The 18,355-nt window shown below is 55.5% G+C and overlaps 2 protein-coding genes across 3 annotated transcripts; both read left to right on the top strand.

Annotated features, from left to right (window-relative positions):
• The first annotated feature begins 6,492 nt into the window (after positions 1-6,492).
• On the top strand, positions 6,493-10,840 carry HOXA10 (homeobox A10). Its single transcript, XM_043872945.1, has 2 exons — positions 6,493-8,107; positions 9,308-10,840. The coding sequence occupies exons 1-2, from the start codon at positions 7,138-7,140 to the stop codon at positions 9,580-9,582; spliced, it is 1,245 nt and encodes a 414-aa protein (XP_043728880.1). The 5' UTR covers positions 6,493-7,137; the 3' UTR covers positions 9,583-10,840.
• Positions 10,841-12,187: 1,347 nt separating this feature from the next.
• On the top strand, positions 12,188-18,264 carry HOXA9 (homeobox A9). 2 transcript variants are annotated; one of them, XM_043872948.1, is made up of 3 exons: positions 12,188-15,291; positions 16,528-16,617; positions 17,700-18,264. In XM_043872948.1, the coding sequence occupies exons 1-3, from the start codon at positions 14,955-14,957 to the stop codon at positions 17,936-17,938; spliced, it is 666 nt and encodes a 221-aa protein (XP_043728883.1). In that variant the 5' UTR covers positions 12,188-14,954; the 3' UTR covers positions 17,939-18,264. The 2 variants fall into 2 exon arrangements, with proteins under 2 accessions (XP_043728883.1, XP_043728882.1); XM_043872947.1 differs by lacking the exon at positions 12,188-15,291 and having other exon boundaries at positions 15,299-16,617.
• The last annotated feature ends 91 nt before the right edge of the window (positions 18,265-18,355 follow it).

Below are 18,355 nucleotides of genomic sequence, written 5' to 3' on the forward strand. Positions count from 1 at the left end.
TGGCTCTGTGTATAAAGGGAGTGATGGCCTGTCCTCTGTTCTAGCCCACCGCGTAAGTCGTAGCATGTATATAGGCGACAGGGCACAAGGAAAATAAAGACTGTGGAAACTTGAGTATTGGGTCCTGGTGTGACATTCCTCTCCCTACTCGCCTTTTACTGCCAAATGTCACCCCCCCCCCAACACCACTACCCCCCTTAGGAAAGAGGCAAGTTACTAGGCCCCTGAGGAGGTGGGGAGGTGGCTTATTCAGGGTTTAACTCCATTAGAAGCCAGGCTTAGGAAGTCAAGGTGAATGGCCAGGTCCTTTGGGGAAGTGGGGTCTTAGGAATGGGGTATCCCAGGGCCTGGAATATGGCGCTTCATCCCCTCAGACAGACACAGCCCTGGGAGAAAGCCTTGGGACTTGAGTTGGCCAATGGGTCTGATCCCAGGCTGGGCTCCCTCATTTCCAGACTAGAAGGCCTGAAGTGGAAACACTCTAGGGTGCCCTGGGGAGCCCTTCAGCAGGGGGGAGACTGGTCTGGGTACAAGGAGCAGACTCACAGGAGTATCTAAGGGCGCTTTCTCCCCAGCTCCCAGCTGAGGCTGCCTTTCCCCTTTGGGGAAAGAAAGATGCTGGTTTTCTTTGTTTCCTGCCTTTGAACTTCTGCCTTAAATTTGGACATCACCCATAACCTTGAGGGGCAGGGTGAAAGGCCAGTGCCTTTTGTTTGTCCACCCCACCCCCACCCTCCACCCCCCCACCCCACCCACCCCCACTGCCCCCCACTCCCACCCCCACCCTACTCCACCCCATCCCATCCCATCCCATTCCACCCCATCCCATTCTCTCTCCCTAGCCACCCAGGCAGGATCAGAGACAGCAGCAGAGGGGATGGAATTTGGAGAGAGGCCCCAGACCCCAGACCCCCGCTTTGTTTATTTGTTTGCGTGTTTGTCTAACTGGCGCGACTGGGGAAATCAAGCTCAAAGGGGAATGGGACAGACCCCGAGATGAATGTCTAGGTTGATAGACAGACACACAGAGGTGAACAAGGACTCTCCTGCGGGGCAGGGAGGGAGCGGGCAGGGAAGCCAAGGATTTAAGGAAAGACTTCCTTTGGGACGGTTAAAGATTAACCAAAATCTCACAAGTTGCTAGGGAGAGTCTAGCCAGGAGGACTGTTCGAGGGCGGGCGGCGGCGAGCGGGCGCGGGTTTGATTTCTGAGCCCTATAAAAGCCCATCCTCCGATGGCTGTGACAATGTGGTCGTAAACCCGTCCGGGGCCGGCCAATTTGCATATTTGGAATGCGCCGCTATAAACCCGGCTGGGGTTTTGCAGCAATTTCTTAGATGTAAAAATGAGATCTCTTTAGCAGCGGGCTGGGCACATTCTCTCCTTCTTGTCTCTGCCTTGAGCCTGCTCTCCTCTCCCGGCTGCGGGCAGGAGTTCGGGCCGGGTCTAGGCGCTCGGCCGCCACGAGATGGCGCACTTCCGATCAATGTCAAAGCCGCCGGGGAGCTGGGAACCCCAGCGCGATTCTTGGCCTTTGTTCGCTTCTGATACTAAGAGCAGCACGTTACCTTATTTCACTTGTCCCGCTCTCCTCCGTATCAAAAAAAGGGGGGGGCTCACCTTCAAGAAGTGGTTGGTGTTGTAATTTAAAGCAACGCGCCTTCTCTAGGCCTCGCAGGCGTCGCGGCGCGGAGAAGCCAGCTGTCCCTTGGCAGTGATTTCGGAAATGTGTCAAGGTAAGAGGCCACAAGTTTAGCAATTTCAATCTGGCTGGGGCGGGAGCGGGGCCGGGTGTCTGAGCAGGGCTGGGGAAAGCGGCTGGGTGTGTGAGCTTGGGGGTGACGCTATAGGCGCTCAACCCACCCCACCCCCCTTCTCCCATCGCTCCCTAAGGTTGGAAAGCAGGGGGAGGCCCCAGTGGAGAAGTTGACGGTTTTAACTCTCTGCGCCAGCATTTCACCTGAGGCGATCTTTAGATTTTGTAGAAATACTCAGAACGGGATGAACCAGGGATGGGGAGCATCCTCCTGGCTGTGCTGGCATACCAGCTTATTGTGGTTAAAAAAAAAAAAAAAAGGAAAAAAGGAGATGGCGGGATTGGGGAAAACAGAGTTTCTCCTCGAAACAATGAAGTGGTCAACGACTGTGGCCACTGGGGCGGGCTTATTCCCTTGGGCAGAAGTCAGGGAAGTCGCTGATTTCCTACTAGGTGTGTTCTCTAGGTTTGCCCAACAGACTGGAGGTAACCTTTGTTCTGAAAAAGACCAATATGGAGAAGTCGCATTATATTTTTGAGGCTACCAGAGAAACCTGTGTTGCTTATTTGGACTGTACCGCTATAAACCTGGCTGGAGGTTTGCAGCAATTTCTTAGATGTAAAAATGAGATATTTTGCATATTTTGCAAATGTGCAAAAATTGTATTGGTAAATACCTATACATTTTCCCAGGGCCGGCAGTGAGGATAAACTCTGATCAAACAATCTCTCCACCAGAGTTGTCATAAAACAAGTTTAAAATAATCATATCACTTACATTTCGGGAGCCAAACTCAAATTCCCACTTTTCCTATATTTAATTTTTTTATTCCAGTATGTTTTCATTAGTTTCTTGAAATGGTTATTTTCTTTTTACAAATATACCGTGAAAGGGTGAGTGGGGTGGGGGGAATCTCAGAGAAAGTAGATGCTGCCGTGGATGAGTGTATAATTTTGCGACCATAGTCACCAGTCTTTGTTGAGTATGGTCTCTCAAACTGCCAGAATAAAGCAAGGAATGGGTGCCCACACAGTGCTCTTTGCAGCCCAAGCCTTTCCTAATATCGTTTCCAGGCCAGAGGCAGTTTATGATGGACGAAACTGAGGATACTGCAATTGAGGGGTGTATGTGAGGGGTGTACGAAAAGTCTCCAACGCTTCCCCCATCAGGAGAGAAGGGCCAGTTCAGTGGTTGGATTTAGAAAAAACTTTTAAGCAGATTGTTTAGGGATAGACTGATTCTAAAAGGCACATCAAATACTGTATCCCTGAAAATGTTGACATTCTTAAAGATGAATGGGAGAAGCAGGTCTTTGCTCCTTCCAAAATTTAAACTACGGGGTAAATACATGAATCGAAACAGTCCAGAATTTTTGTTAAAGCAGAATATGTCAAAGTAGCATTTATTTTCTCTCTCCGGGGCTGCATCTCAACTCCACAGCCGATCAGATAATACTGTGCCCAGAAAGCACTGACAGCAATCTCCAGACACAAACTGTTTACTGGCTAGCTCAATCTCAGTACCTGGTACTCTTTGTAAGATTTTTTTTGTAGTAACAGTTTATTATTTTTCGTGGTTTGCAAGGGCCTACTCAGGAGAGGGGAGCCACTATCTGGTAAACTGCAGGGTAATTCTCAACAGAGGGCTTATTTCACTAGCCTGGCATTTACTTCAGCTCCATAGCTGAATGGGGGTGTAATGAACCAGGTAGAAATGAGCAATATTTACTCCTAAATAAAATGTGGGCCCCGGCAACTGCACAGGCCTGGTTGAAGCAGGCAGACACCAAAGAGTTTTAGGTCAAAGGCATTCTGACCACCAAGAGAGAAATTCGGCAGCTGAGAGAGAGGAGGAAAGAGAGAAAAAGAAGGCAAATGGGCGAGAGGGAGAGAGTGTCCAGAAGCCGACCATTGAATTGCTTTTCTTAATTTCTTGGGGGTGGGGAACCCTAGGAAAGCTGACATGATCAATAAATGGAATATTTTATTGAGAAAGCTAACACCTCGGTGTTACAGTCTGGGGAGTGTGCAGCCTTGAGGCAGTCGGGATGCTGGGAGCTCGGAGACTAACTGAGAAGGCAGCAGGCATTTGACTTGAGCTTCTGCTGTGTGGATATCTTCTTGTCCAAACCAGCGGGGCAAGCCAATCTGTGTCCCAAGTGCACCCATAGGCTCTCCATTCACTCTCACTCTCGGCTCAGCAGTGGAGGTAGAATGGCAGACCTGGGCCAGAGAGAAGATCCCACACGGGCTTACGTGTATTCTGTTTTGTTTTGTTTTCAAGCAAGAAACAGCACAAACTCAACATCCTATTTGGCTTATTAGAAGGGGGGAAAGGTGCTAGGGAGAAACATCCAACTCTCCCCAAAGGTCTGTGAAGACCCAAGTGCCAATGCCATGGTCTGTGAGCCCACAACGAGCTTTCCACCTCCTCTACTCCTCAGCTGCAGTGGCCTTCTCATAACAGACACGGCACCAAACTGTATTTGTAACCTTGGTTGGAGTGTGCATGCACTTGGATCCCATTCAGCTTAGAAGGCCATTTGGCCACCCTACAGAGCTCTGACTAGACGGGGCCTGATCTGCCTACAGCCGGGAACCCAGCTTGTCTTACCAGTCAAACTGGCAGGGCTACTAAATTCCCAGAGTCTTGGAACATTCTGGAGAGGCCAAGAAAAAGGCTTTGAGGGGGTCTGTGAATTCCCTGAAAATGACTGGGTCAAATTGTGGGAGTGCACAGATTCGCATTTTTCACAGGGTAAGAGTCAGAACATGGCCTTAGATTTACCAAAGGGGGTCCAACTTTCAAAAATATTAAGAAAGACAAGTTTAGATCATTGTCTTTCACTTTATTTAGCCTCCACTATCTCAAGCATTTTTCTCCTGTGGTCACTGCCCCTTAGGAACCTGTGGCCTGGGAAGTCTCTTTCTGCATCATTTTGACTGAAAAAGCACCCAGTCCTGGCCCACTTGCCTGCTGGGGCTCATTCTTCTCAAGGGACCCTCACCTATGCTCGGAACCTACTTCCCCCTGGGCAGAAATTTCCTGATAGGCATGAACAGCACTCAGGGGCGAAGCCCCCTTCTCAGGCAGCCCTTGGCTTTGTGGCATTTCCCAGTAGCACTGCTGAACACAACAGTCCCAGTCAGTTTCACTCTCCTGACAAGCCGGGTAAGGACCAAGCCCATCTGGGGAAAGGTCCTAGGCTGCCTTATTCTGAAACTTCTGCCCCTCAAGTTCGTTGACCTCGTGGGCCTAGCCTGATGAAAATTTGCCTTGGCCTTGTGCGTTTGAGGCGTTGGAGCAATATGGAGAGCAATATTTCCTGCTCTCGGCACCGACCCCTCACTTGATTCGGCGGCGGCGGCGATACTACTGCCGCCTCAAGATCCTGTCGGATTGGAGAGTGTTGGCTCTCTTTTTCTACCTCTCTTTTCTCTCCGTCTGTCCTCTCCTCTTTTCCTTTCTTTCTCTTTCTGTTCCTCTCTTCTCCACCCCAGAGGCCCAGTCCGCGGAGCCGGCCGCGGGGCGCAGAGGTGAAGTGGCTGGAGCGCAGCGCAAGCGGTGGCGCGGCCTCCGGGTGCTGCGCGCCGAGCTGAGCAGCCGCTGCCGGCAGGGACCGCAACTGCGTGCTTACATCTCAGAAGCCGGCGCCGGGACTCGGCCGCCTGCTCTCCCGTACACTCTCTCTGGGTCCTCTCAGGCTCGGCTTCCTCCGACTGGGTCCATACTGGGAAGAACAAGGCCAAGTGTCTAGCAAATCACCTGGGATCCATGGGTCGTTCCCTGCCGCCGCCCGCCGAGGCCCGAGCGGTCTGCTTCCCGGGATGCCGGCGTGCAGTCGCTCGAGTCAAGCCTGCTGCAGGGGCCGGAGCTGGCGGAGTGGGCAGGCCTGGGGCATCCTGGAGAGCTCTAGCCCTAGCCCGCAGGCCCGGGACAAGGCAGCGACCTCCTGGGCTCCCTGGATCCGGCCGGAAAAGGTCGCGTTTCCTGAGACTTGTATGAGGCCCACACTTGGGGGCTAGCGCCCTGGGCCGGCCGTTTCCAATTCACTAAGAGCGCGGTCCCTACGACCAGGGAAGGAGGAGGCCTGGGTGTCTGTTGAGCAAAGGGCCTGGCCTCCGAACGCGCCTATAACTGGGCCACGAGCCCAGCCAGGCCTCACAGGGAACGGATTTCCTCACCGCGGGCCTCGTTAAAATGCTCACACCACGGGAGTGAGGGCTGCCCCATCCGTGGGTTTGGAGGGGAGGGGGGAGGAGGGGAGGGGACAGAGGCAGGAGTGTGGTGACACTGGTTCTTGTCGTAGCCTCTGTGTGCAAATGCCAAGGCTAAAGGGAGAATTTGAGAATTGGGTGGCAGAGGTGTTCGTTGGCCGTCCCCCACCCAAGACCCCCTCCAGGTCTTCCCCTCTGGGTAAGCCAAAGACCCTCAAGATCAACACTTCTTTCACTTCCCCTCAAAGGCGTATGCGCTTGGAGGCTGCCAGGGTGATGTGGCTGTGGGGTGCCTGGACCTGGCTCTGGCCTTGGAGTAAGGGTGGGAAAGTCTTTCAGCCAAAGCTGTCAGTCGCCTCGGACCCCCCCCCCCCCCCACTGATGCCAGCCCACCAAGGTTCACCAACAGGAGCTGCAGAGAAGGCAAGCCAGGTGAGCACACCATAGGCAAAAATCCTAACTGGATCAACCCACTGGTGGAGGAGGAGTGGAGCGGGGTTTGGGGCTGAGAGACCAGGGCATTGCATTTTGGGGGAAGTTCGGTGAGGGATGCTAGAAAGAAGTAGCGATTGCCAGCTTCCAGTCTCCTCTGGATTTCGGAAACTCTGAAGATCCTGGCGATCTTAGGACTAGGTCCCCACCTTGGGGATAGAGCTCTGGGTCTGGGGCTGAATGGGAAGAACTTGAGGCACTGACGCCCCCCCCCCCCCGCTTAGTGTTTTAAGAGTGCACCCAAGTCTAGTGGTTGATTCGAAAAATTAAAACAGGGAGCCCCCAAAGAGGGCCGGGGTGCGCACCATAAACACCCCACTTGTTAACTGCACGGGGCCCAGGGGCCCTTCAAACAGACCCCAAAGGAGGGCGCGCGCCCGGGCATGGGCGGAGCGAGCCCAGGGGCCAGGCCCCCCACCAGCCACGTTGGGGCAGCCCCCGTCGCTTCTGGCCTTTGGGTTGAGGTATCGGGTGTGCGTCTTGCGGCCCATCAATACAGATTACATATTTATATCAATCGCGGGCTCGGAGGGCGCCCTCGGAGAGCGGCCCCGCGCCTACGAAACCAAACTGGGAGTGGTCGCGCGGAAACTCTGGCTCAGGATTGGCTGCGGGCGCCCGCCGTGGTGCGGGGGGATTGCTAATCGTATTCAGCATGTTTTGCACAAGAAATGTCAGCCAGAAAGGGCTATCTGCTCCCTTCGCCAAATTATCCCACAACAATGTCATGCTCGGAGAGCCCCGCCGCGAACTCTTTTTTGGTCGACTCGCTCATCAGCTCCGGCAGAGGCGAGGCTGGCGGTGGTGGCAGCGGCGCTGGGGGCGGCGGCGGTGGCGGCTACTACGCCCACGGCGGGGTCTACCTGCCGGCCGCCGCCGACCTGCCCTATGGGCTGCAGAGCTGCGGGATCTTCCCGGCTCTGGGAGGCAAGCGCAATGAGGCGGCGTCGCCGGGCAGCGGTGGTGGCAGCGGGGGCCTGGGTCCCGGGGCGCACGGCTACGCGCCGGCGCCTATAGACCTGTGGCTGGAAGCGCCCCGGTCGTGCCGTATGGAGCAGCCCGAAGGGCCGCCGCCGCCGCAGCAGCCCCAGCCGCCGCCCCCACCGCAACCACCCCAGCCCCCGCCGCAGGCCACCTCGTGCTCTTTCGCGCAGAACATCAAAGAGGAGAGCTCCTACTGCCTCTACGACTCGGCTGACAAATGCCCCAAAGGCTCGTCCGCCGCTGCCGAGCTGGCCCCCTTCCCGCGGGGCCCGCCGCCCGACGGCTGCACCCTGGGTACCGCCAGCGGAGTGCCAGTGCCCGGCTACTTCCGCCTCTCTCAGGCCTATGGCACCGCCAAGGGCTACGGCGGCGGCGGCGGTGGCGGCGGCGCGCCGCAGCTCGGCGCCGGCCCGTTCCCCGCTCAGCCCCCGGGGCGCGGCTTCGACCCGCCACCCGCGCTCGCCTCCGGTTCGGTGGATGCAGCCCGGAAGGAGCGAGCCCTCGATTCGCCGCCGCCCCCCACGCTGGCTTGCGGTGGCGGCGGCGGCGGGGGCTCGCAGGGCGACGAGGAGGCGCACGCGTCGTCCTCGGCCGCGGAGGAGCTCTCCCCGGCCCCTTCCGAGAGCAGCAAAGCCTCGCCCGAGAAGGACTCCCTGGGTAAGCAGGGCGCGCTGAAGGGCTCCGCAGTCAGGCGGGCTAGCAGACAGGCAGACCCAGAGAAGGGAAGGAGCAGAGAGCCAGGAGTCCGCACAGCAGCCGGCCGGCCTTGGCCCGAGCTGCAGGCAGGCTGACCTTGTGAACTTGCTTTTTTAATATTTGGGCGTGGGGACGCAGTAAAAAATCCTTGTCCCGGCTTAGCGCCCCACACCGAGACGTTCTCTGCTCTCGCCTCCCCTCACTCCGACTGGAGCCGAGGACACCGGCGAGCAACTCCCCTCTTGTGCATGCCCTTCTCCGTGCCCCGGAGCACCCAAAACCGAGTCTGGGCCCAGCCTGCGAGGCGCGGCCCACGCGAGGGGGAGGGGGAGGGAGGGAAAGTGGCTCGCCCGCAGATAGCGCGGATGTTTGTAAGGCATCCAAAATAAGCAGCCGCCAGCACCAATAAATAAGACCATTAACCGGCGAAGTTCGAGTTTACGATCCCCCTTGCTTTTTTCAAACTTGCTTGAGGGGCGGGAATCCTCGTTGCGGGGAGAAGAAAAGGCAGATCCGTCCCGGACGCCTGGGCCCTGATCTGAGAGTCAGAGAGGGGTCATTTCGCTTCTCCTGGAACTCGAAACCGCCCCGACTGCACGTCCCTGGTTCCTGGAGAGACGTGAGGGAGGGCCCTTGACCCCAATCAGTTTTTTGTGCCTTCCCTAGCTCCCAGCTCTGCCCTTCTCCCTCTCCTCAACAGGCCTTGGGTAACCACGGGGCTGGAGTGAGACACAGCCACGTTGCCCGCCCCCCTTCCAAGTGAGCACCCCTGTCCCCCCAGCCTGGGGGTTGCAGGAAATGCTTGTCTGCCTTGGGGCGAGAGGCAAAAAAAAAAAGGCGTTAAGTTCAAGATATACAGCCTGCCCTCCCAGTCCGTTCCTTCTGCAAGCGCATGGCAGCTTTGTGCTAAAACAGGTGTTTGGGGGGGAAAAGTGGAGGAAAATGTAAGAGAGTAGGTGTAGATGGGAGGCCTGCTCGATTTTACACATGACTTTTGGAGGAACTGCTCTCCCTGGGAAAACTAAAAGGGGCGGGAGGGGGGGCATAACTCTGGGTGACTTAGGGCATCCCTCTTACTGTAGAGACGACCCGAATTCCCCCCTGCATGCAGCCCGCATGGCCTCGATCTAACCTTCCCCTCTTTATTCTTTCAAATGCCAGGCAATTCCAAAGGCGAAAACGCAGCCAACTGGCTCACTGCAAAGAGCGGCCGGAAGAAGCGCTGCCCCTACACCAAGCACCAGACGCTGGAGCTGGAGAAGGAGTTTCTGTTCAACATGTACCTTACTCGAGAGCGGCGCCTAGAGATCAGCCGCAGCGTCCACCTCACGGACAGACAAGTTAAAATCTGGTTTCAGAACCGCAGGATGAAACTGAAGAAAATGAACCGAGAAAACCGGATCCGGGAGCTCACAGCCAACTTTAATTTTTCCTGATGAAGCTCCAGGCAATGTGGTTCTTTCCGTGTCCAGAGAACCGTTCTCCTCCCTCTTGTCTTCGGCTCTGCCCAGGAACTCGCACCTGTGCGGGAGCCCCCCACTCCTCCCTCCCACACTCGCCATCTCGCTGGCCGTTACATCTGTGCAGGGCTGGTTTGTTCTGACTTTTTGTTTCTTTGTCTGTCTGCTTGGTGCTGGTTTATTTGTTGTTTTCTGGGGGAAAAAGCCATATCGTGCTAAAATTCTATAGAGAGATGCTGTCCTCAGTGTCAAGTGGTGACTGGGATGGTTTGCTGTCTCGGGGTTCCACTGCTTGAAATGGCCTCTGTCCTCCGGGTGCAGCTGGTTTCCTGCGGGGCCGGCGACCTAGCCGGAAGGCGGAGGTCCCATTGTAGGCAGCTGAGGTGTCTGGCCTGAGGTCAATGGTGCAAGGAGCCGCCACCGGGCTTGCCTGCCTGGAGTGCAGGGCTGTGTTTAATCAGGGGGCACAGGCCTCTGGGTTTCTTTTCTCTTTTTTCCTTGGCAAAGAGAAGGGCTTGCAGAAATGGACATGCAGGTTGGCAAAAGGGTTTGACTTTGGCTGATTGGTAAAATTGAGAAAGTCAGAAAGATTCATTTTTCCTTCCTCTGTAAGATAGCTCAGCTTTAAAAGAAGAAGAAATGACCAGGAGAAGGAAACATCTCTTCCAGTTTGTGTAAGGTCTTGCATTGTGGGACTAAATTATTTCAGTTACTTTGAATTTCCATGTCCTTCTGGCTGTAGATAAATAATAGAATGTAGCTTTGTTTATACATGCAGATTTAGTGCATTTTTTGTCATTAAATAATTGTTACCACTGGTAACATACGACAAGCACACCACAGTTCTCCCTATTCTGCAGAGGTCCCCCCCCCCTTCCCCCTTTTCTTTCCAAAATTCACAGAAGCCGAGGAGGGCTGGAGCAAGCGGAATAGACTAGAGAAGGGAGACATTGCTGGGTTTCCTTTATACTGTGAAGTTACATGCATAAAAGGGTCAAACCTGTAGGTGCAGAAAAAGAAAAAACTATAAAATACAAATCTGTATAAATGTCTATTATGAAAAATTGCCAATCTTGTTTTATGCAAATGCATTCTATCATTATTATAAATGTTAGTTCTAGCTCTATTTACTTCTAATCTTAAATCAGAATAAATTAATATTGTAATGCTGCTGTGCGTGGAAAAAAAAGATGATGTTTATGTTCTTATAGAAGAATAAAAGCTGTGGAATGAAGCTTTTTAATTTTACCTCTTTTTTTGACTTCTTATCTTCACCTTCCACTTTATCCCGTCCACCGCTTTTACAACAGGAGGACTAGCCCGCGCCCCCTGCAATTACTTTAGGCATCTATTTAAATATTACCTAGACGGTCGTAATTTGTCTGGGCCCTATAGCCCTGGTGCCGTAAGGTTTGTCGGCTTTTGTTCAGTTTTATGACTTGCTAGTATATCTGGATTGTGGCTGTCTTGGACCAGTGGTTTCAGTTGAGAGGGGAGCTGCATAGACAGAGGAAGCCAAACAGGATTTGTTTCGGGATCCCCCTGGGAGGTTCGCAGAGGCTGGCTATTTCGTGGGTCTCTTGGTCCTCGATGACCCCCAGACTAGGATTCCGGGGAGCAAGATGGGCCCACAGCGGGTCACTAGCGTCCGCGGCAGCGGTTAGGTAGACCGTGGCGGGGCTGCATGGGTCCTCCCGCCCCCAGCACGGCCTCCCCCACCTGGTCGCTCTCGGCGGGGCCACGCGTTTCCTGCTCGCGGGAGGCGGGGGGGGGGGGGGGGCGACAGCAGGGGGGAGGGGGCGCGGGAGCGCGCGCCCCGGCTGGCTGGCTGGCGGGGAGGGAGAGAGAGGGAGAGCGAGCGGCGGGGAGCGAGCGCGGGAGGCCGAGGCCAGACAGGGAGCCGGGCTCCGAGCTGTCCCTGGCGCAGGCGAATCGCCCTGGGCTGCAGCCGCTCGGCGCCGGGCCGGCTCGCTGGGCTGCAAGATTTGGGAAACAAGCGCGCACGCTGCTCGTTCCCTCCTCTCTTCTGGCTTTCTCTCCTCCTTCCATCTTCCTCTCTCCTTTACCTTCCTTCTCCCAGGTTTACCTTACCGGGGCCGGCGGCTTCTTCCTCCGCGATGCCTTAGCGGCAGCCCCGGACGCGCTCGGCGGCAGCGGCGGGAGCAGGTTGGCGAGGGGCCAGGCGCGATCGCAGGGTTCTCATTTGGCGGCGGTGGCGGCGGCGGCAGTAACGGCGGCGCCGGCGGCGGGCGAGGCAGCTCCAAGCGGGCAGCAACAGAACTGGTCGGTGATTTAGGTAGTTTCCTGTTGTTGGGATCCACCTTTCTCTCGACAGCACGACACTGCCTTCATTACTTCAGTTGAAATCGTCTCCAGGTACCTGTGCGCGCGGAGGCCGGGCCGGGCTGGGCCGGGCCGGGCGGGGCATCCAACCCCTGGTCGTGCCAGGCCTGCGGTGGCAACCTCGGCTTATCCCGCACAGGAGCCTGGACCCTGCCTCCTCAACGCTCTGCCAGGCTGCCGGCCTCACACCCCTCCCCCACTCCCCCTACCAGGCCTGGAGCAGGTACGGTCAGGTTACCTGCTCCGTCGCGGATGCCAGGGGCGTGGTAGGAATTCTGGGCCCCGGGCCATTCAAGGTCAGGGGCGTACGCCTCTGTCCTGGGCGTCTCCTGCTCGGGGCCTGCGCCTGGCCGGGGACTCTGCCTTTCTTCTGCAAGGCCGGGGCACCTCTAGCCCAATCTGGGGTACCAGTTGAGGAAAGATCGCTTTGCCAGTGGAGATTCAGCCTAAACCAGGAAGCGGACAGGGCTGACAGGGGCTGGGATACGGGCCTTGTCACTTACCCTTCTCTCTGTAAACCTCTGTCTACTCCCAAGAGTTGCCTTTGACTCTTTCTTCCTTCTTTCCTTCCCTCCTTCCTCCCTCTTTTTTTCTTGTTTACCCCTTCCTTTTTTCTTTCCTTAATTTTCTTTCACCTTCAGTCTGTGTCCAGTTTTCTTTCTGTCTCCTCCCCAACTATTCCTTTGGGAGGAACTGGGGGAAGAGATACAGGGCTTGTTTAGGGAGAGCGAGGTGTGGGGTGTCTTATTTTTCCATGCGTGTTCAAGCAGAGGTGGGAATCTGCTGAGGAAGAGCTGGAGGGGCGCGGCTGTCTAGGGCTGTGGATCTCGGCCTGGTGTGCTGTGGCCCAGACAAGGCCTCGGTTATGATCACGACCGGATGGCGGCGGCCTGGCGTTCCTACTCCGCGGGTCCTGAACGGCAGCTTAGGCAATCTGATTGGGGGGAATTCTCGTCGTTTTTGTGTGCCCATTCCGAGGGCAAGGAGGCCTTCGCTGACTTCAATGGGGAGATGAGGCTGAGTCCTGGCCTCAGCCAGGCCCGGTGGACCAACACGCAGGGAACTGCCACAAAGCTTCCTCTGCTTTCCCGGCCTGCTGGTCCAGGCTCCGGCTTTAATCGCGATAAGGGAGCCCCGCTAGGGCAAAGATTGGCTGTTTGCTTGCCAGTAGCTTCTATCAGGGTCAGAGGATGTTAGATATGGCATCCTTGTGGGGACATTACTAGAGAAGGGAATCGTTCCAGTGCCAGTGTGTTTCAAATAATAGGGGAAAGGAAGCCTAAATTGTAGACACCGAGTCCGCCTTCCAAGTTGTAGGCCACGGTTTGAAGCCAATGGGGCCATTCTTGCTACCGAGAACTGAAAACAATTTCCACCCCTGGGAATCCAACACGCCTGCGGGCCTTCAGGCTCAAGCACACGAAACAGCGCTTCCCTCCCCAGCTCCAGCAGCCCAGAAACTATTCACTGCCCAGCCTGCCCTCCTGTTATCGGAAAGGCTGTCACAGGGCATTCTCCTCAATTCCTCTCTGCCATTTTCAGGATTTGAGTAGTGGATTCGTTTTGGAGGCAAAGGTTTTTGAACTCTCAGGCTAGAAAAGGCAGTTTGTAATTACACCCATTTATTGTTTCTTTATGCACACATAATCTCTTTCACCTCCAAAATAAAAGCAAACACAAAAGCCTGAATATTCTCTCCCTAAACCTGTGGGCTAAATAGAGATAATATTTAGTTTTGCGATTTCCCCTTTTTCCTGACACCAGTAAGGACTGCTTAATTCTCAACGCGGGATAATTATTTAGAAGCCATTCTATTGGGAAAGTCTAAGGTTATTTAAAACAACATAGCCTGTTTTATTTTAAACATTACTAACAATAATAGGTGTCTTCTCTGGTTACCAGAAAAAAAAAAAAAAGGAAAAGGCAACCAGGCGTGTCCAGCCTGTTTGTAGACAATTACAATTAGGGGTGAAGGTTTCCTCCAGAGTTAATTTTTCTTAATGAAAATCTAAGGGGTCGATATTTAGGACACCCTGGGCTGCAGTGGGGGTGGGGATACCGGCGGAGGAATTTACAAGGAAAGGAAAATATTAGGGAGGAGGGGGCTGAGGCGGCCAGGATCGGCCACGTCGGAGTTCATTGTGTCGGCCACTTCCCTCTTCCGGCGCGGGCAGAGGAAGGGGCACCCGGTGGCTCTCTGCGCGGCTCCGCAGCCTCATTCTCTGGGAGAGCCTGGCATTTGCGGGTTCCCGCCTGGGACAGGGATGTATCAGGATTTGGGGGGGATTACTGGAACTGTTGGGGAGGATGAAGGAAAAACAGAAGATGGAAGAGACCGATGCCGCTCGCCCGCCCTCGCCGCCAGGGAAGAGGGCTAATGAGAAACACACTTTTGCAGGCACAGTGTTCACACGTGAATTTAATTACCCCTTTTTAGGAGTCGCCTCTTTCTGTTCGGATTGGGGGTAGGTTTTGTTTTTTGTTTTTTTTTCTCAATTAACATACAGGCTGAGGCCTTTTAATTTACCTCTGAAAGACTCTAAGGAGTAAGAAATACCTTCCTCAATTTGGCCAAGCTGAGAAATAGGATTAAAAGTCAATGTCCTGTGCCCCTCCCTGTTTTAATTTCTAGCCCTGGACTTGATCTGCAGCCCGGAGTTTTGGGCCTTGTAACTGCAGAGCCGTGGGTCGGGTGGGTAACCTAGGCGGGTCCAGGATAGTGGTCAGAAAGGAAGGAGCCCAGAAGAACTCACACAGGGGGCCCAGAGGCTAACCGCTCCGGTGCCGGCTTCCCAGCTACTAGAGTCAAGGGGTCTCTTAGGCGGAGCTGCTTTTTCGCCAGAGAACTCGCCTTTCATTGATCCTGCCTCGTGTTTTTTCGCAGCTCGGGTTCAGGGAATGACCCTGATAGAAGCTACGAGGCTTGCAGAGCTCAGCGTTAGGGCCTCCAAGGTCGGAACACACGGCTGGGACGCCTGTTGGGTCTGCCGGGGCTGTGGATAGTGATGCCGGCGGACCGCGAGCGGGGCGGGGTGGTCATGCGTATACGCGGGGAGGGAGCCGAGCGCGGGGCGCAATCAGGTCCTGAAATCCATCGCCCCAGGGAGGACTGGCCGCTGTCTCCCTGGCCGTTCCTCGGTGGGGCCCTCGCTGGAGGCTCAGCGGCGATTTTGGGAGCTGCCCGGGCGCCCTGCGCTCCAGTTGGGCAGATGCCGGGGGCGTTCACAACTGATGCTGCCTTCTCGGTGGCCTGTCCCTGTCCAGCGCGCTCCGGCAGAGGTGGTGGTGGCTCAGTCTGGGACGGATACTGCGTTGAATTTGACTTTTCTCGACCAGCCCCGGGTAAACTCGCATCTCTAGGGACCGCAAGGATTATTTACAGGGAGCTCGCCAACCAAACACAACAGTCTAATTTAACCTTTCCAAGTCCTCGTAAATTTTTACAGCTGGGAGTCACGAGGAGGCAAACGAATCTGTTGGTCGTTCCCAATTTCCCACCAGCCTGTGTGGCTTCTGAAACAATAACTCCTTATGAAATATCATAAATATAGATTTAAATACAGTAGAGCGAGAATGCGATTTGGCTGCCTTTTTATGGCTTCAATTATTGTCTAATTTTATGTGAGGGGCTCTGCTGGCCGCACTCGCGCGCGGGACCCGCGTCTTGCTGATGGCGTGATTAATTGTGATATAAAATAGTCCGCTTAAGAAGTGTGTGTCTGGTGGTGGCGGTGGGAGGGGAGGGAGTACAGAGGCAAGGCCAGATTTGATCTTTTAATCTTCGTTGGCCACAATTAAAACAAACCCGATCGCGGAGCGCCGCGATCCCTTTGCATAAAAACATATGGCTTTTGCTATAAAAATTATGACTGCAAAACACCGGGCCATTAATAGCGTGCGGAGTGATTTACGCGTTATTGTTCTGCCGGGCGGGCACGTGACGCGCGCGGCCAATGGGGGCGCGGGCGCCGGCAACTTATTAGGTGACTGTACTCCCCCCCCACTGGTGCCACCAAGTTGTTACATGAAATCTGCAGTTTCATAATTTCCGCGGGTCAGGCCGGGCCGGCCGGGCGCGGGGCACGGCGATGGCCACCACCGGGGCCCTTGGCAACTACTACGTGGACTCATTCCTGCTGGGCGCCGATGCCGCGGATGAGCTGGGCGCGGGCCGCTACGCGCCGGGAGCCTTGGGCCAGCCCCCCAGGCAGGCCGCGGCGCTGGCCGAGCACCCCGACTTCAGCCCTTGCAGCTTCCAGTCCAAGGCGGCGGTGTTTGGCGCCTCGTGGAACCCGGTGCACGCGGCGGGCGCCAACGCGGTGCCCGCGGCCGTGTATCACCACCATCACCACCACCCCTACGTGCACCCCCAGGCGCCCGTGGCGGCGGCGGCGCCGGACGGCAGGTACATGCGCTCCTGGCTGGAGCCCACGCCCGGCGCGCTCTCCTTCGCGGGCTTGCCCTCCAGCCGGCCTTATGGCATTAAACCTGAACCGCTGTCGGCCAGAAGGGGTGACTGTCCCACGCTTGACACGCACACTTTGTCCCTGACTGACTATGCTTGTGGTTCTCCTCCAGTTGATAGAGAAAAACAGCCCAGCGAAGGCGCCTTCTCCGAAAACAATCCTGAGAATGAGAGCGGCGGAGACAAGCCCCCCATCGATCCCAGTAAGTGTCTCCTCCTTCCAGGCTGGCCACCGCCTCCACGCCGGCCACCCGGATCTGCCGGCCCTCCAGCTTTCTCCGGAGCCTGCCTTCGCCTTCGCTGGGAGCCTCCTGAGCAAAGGCCGGGAGCCAGAAGTTGCTGTTTGGGAAGCCTCCTCGGATGGGGCCCCCCAAGTCCAGAAAGCAGTGACAAGCCGGCCCGCCGGGCTTCGGGGGAGGGGAGGCGGCGGCTGCCTGGAGAGGGGGCGGGGCAGGCGCTGCGGGACGACCCGAGACCTGGTGACCCTCTCCTTGGCTTGCCCGGGACCAAGACAGATACTCTGGGCGAGATTCTTCGAAAGCGACGCGCCAGAGAAAGCCTTTTGTGCGGCTAGATTGTCCGGGAGCGGCGGTAGCAACTGCAGCCCGGGCAGCCTGACCCGGGACGCTGGGGAAGACGGCCGATTCTCTCCACTTCTTGCTTCAGCCAGTGGCGGCGTAAACCCTGCCCAAGATGCGGCTGCAGGCGACCGGGACGCGAGGGTCCCCGTGCTAGATTATTCAAATAAACTGGAGAACTGATCAACGGCCTTGGGGTGCCTAGGGGCGCCATACCGGCCTGGCCAGCTCCCACGGCCTTCCCGGGAGGTCAAAATAAGGAATGGGGAGAGTAGGTGGAAAGGTGGGAAGGAAAGAGTCAGTGAGAGGGAGAATAGAATATTAAGCTTGCTAAGGAACACAGGGCAGCGTGGTTTCCTCCTGTGTGGCAAGAAAGAGATCTGTTTGCAAATTTCACTTCTTACACGACGTGTGGAGAGTGGGAGGAAGCAGAGGAGGGGAAAGGAAGACAGAGGAGGAGAAAGGACGGTCTGGGGTGGGGGTGGGGGTGGGGAGCCGAGGTTTTCCGGCGTGCAATTGTAAGTGACCGTCCCTGCGTCTGTCTGCCAGGGTTCCATTGTATCCGAGGCTGGGCTGCCTTCCCTAACCAGTTCAGCAGCGCCCTGCACTTTGGCTGAAGACCCCAGGAGTTTTCCTAGCCCCCAGCAGAAGGGGGTGGGTGTGCTTATTCGCTTCCTAAATCCCCCCTCTCTGTCCCCCACCCGCAGGTAACCCGGCTGCCAACTGGCTCCATGCTCGCTCCACGCGGAAGAAACGCTGCCCCTATACAAAACACCAAACGCTGGAACTGGAGAAGGAATTTCTGTTCAACATGTACCTCACCCGGGACCGCAGGTACGAGGTGGCCCGACTGCTCAACCTTACGGAGAGGCAGGTCAAGATCTGGTTCCAGAACCGCAGGATGAAAATGAAGAAAATCAACAAGGACCGAGCAAAAGACGAGTGATGCGACTCGAGTTCATTTAGAAAAGAGAGAGTGAGCTAGAGAGAAAGAATTGCCCGTCCCCTTCTCCTACCCCGACCCCACCCCAGCCTACCCCAGCCTCCACCACCCCACACAAGGCGGTTGGAAACTCCAGGCCTCATGTCCTAGGCAAACCCTGTTCAGGCTGGTTCCTTGGCCTGCCACTTTAATGGAGGAGGTATTGTAAGCTTTCCATTTTCTATAAGATTAAAAAAAAAAAAAAAAAAAAAGGTGGGGGCATTAGCGCTGATGGCTCTATGTGCTAGCTTGTATATATTAAAAAAAAAAAAATCTACCTGTTCCTGACTTCAAACAAACAAAAAAACTACCTTTTTATAATGCACAACTATTGACGGCGGGCTGTATAGTTTTTAGACTGTGTGTAGTTAATTTAATTTG

This window comes from Cervus elaphus, chromosome 18, assembly GCF_910594005.1.
Source record: "Cervus elaphus chromosome 18, mCerEla1.1, whole genome shotgun sequence".
Taxonomy (NCBI): domain Eukaryota; kingdom Metazoa; phylum Chordata; class Mammalia; order Artiodactyla; family Cervidae; genus Cervus; species Cervus elaphus.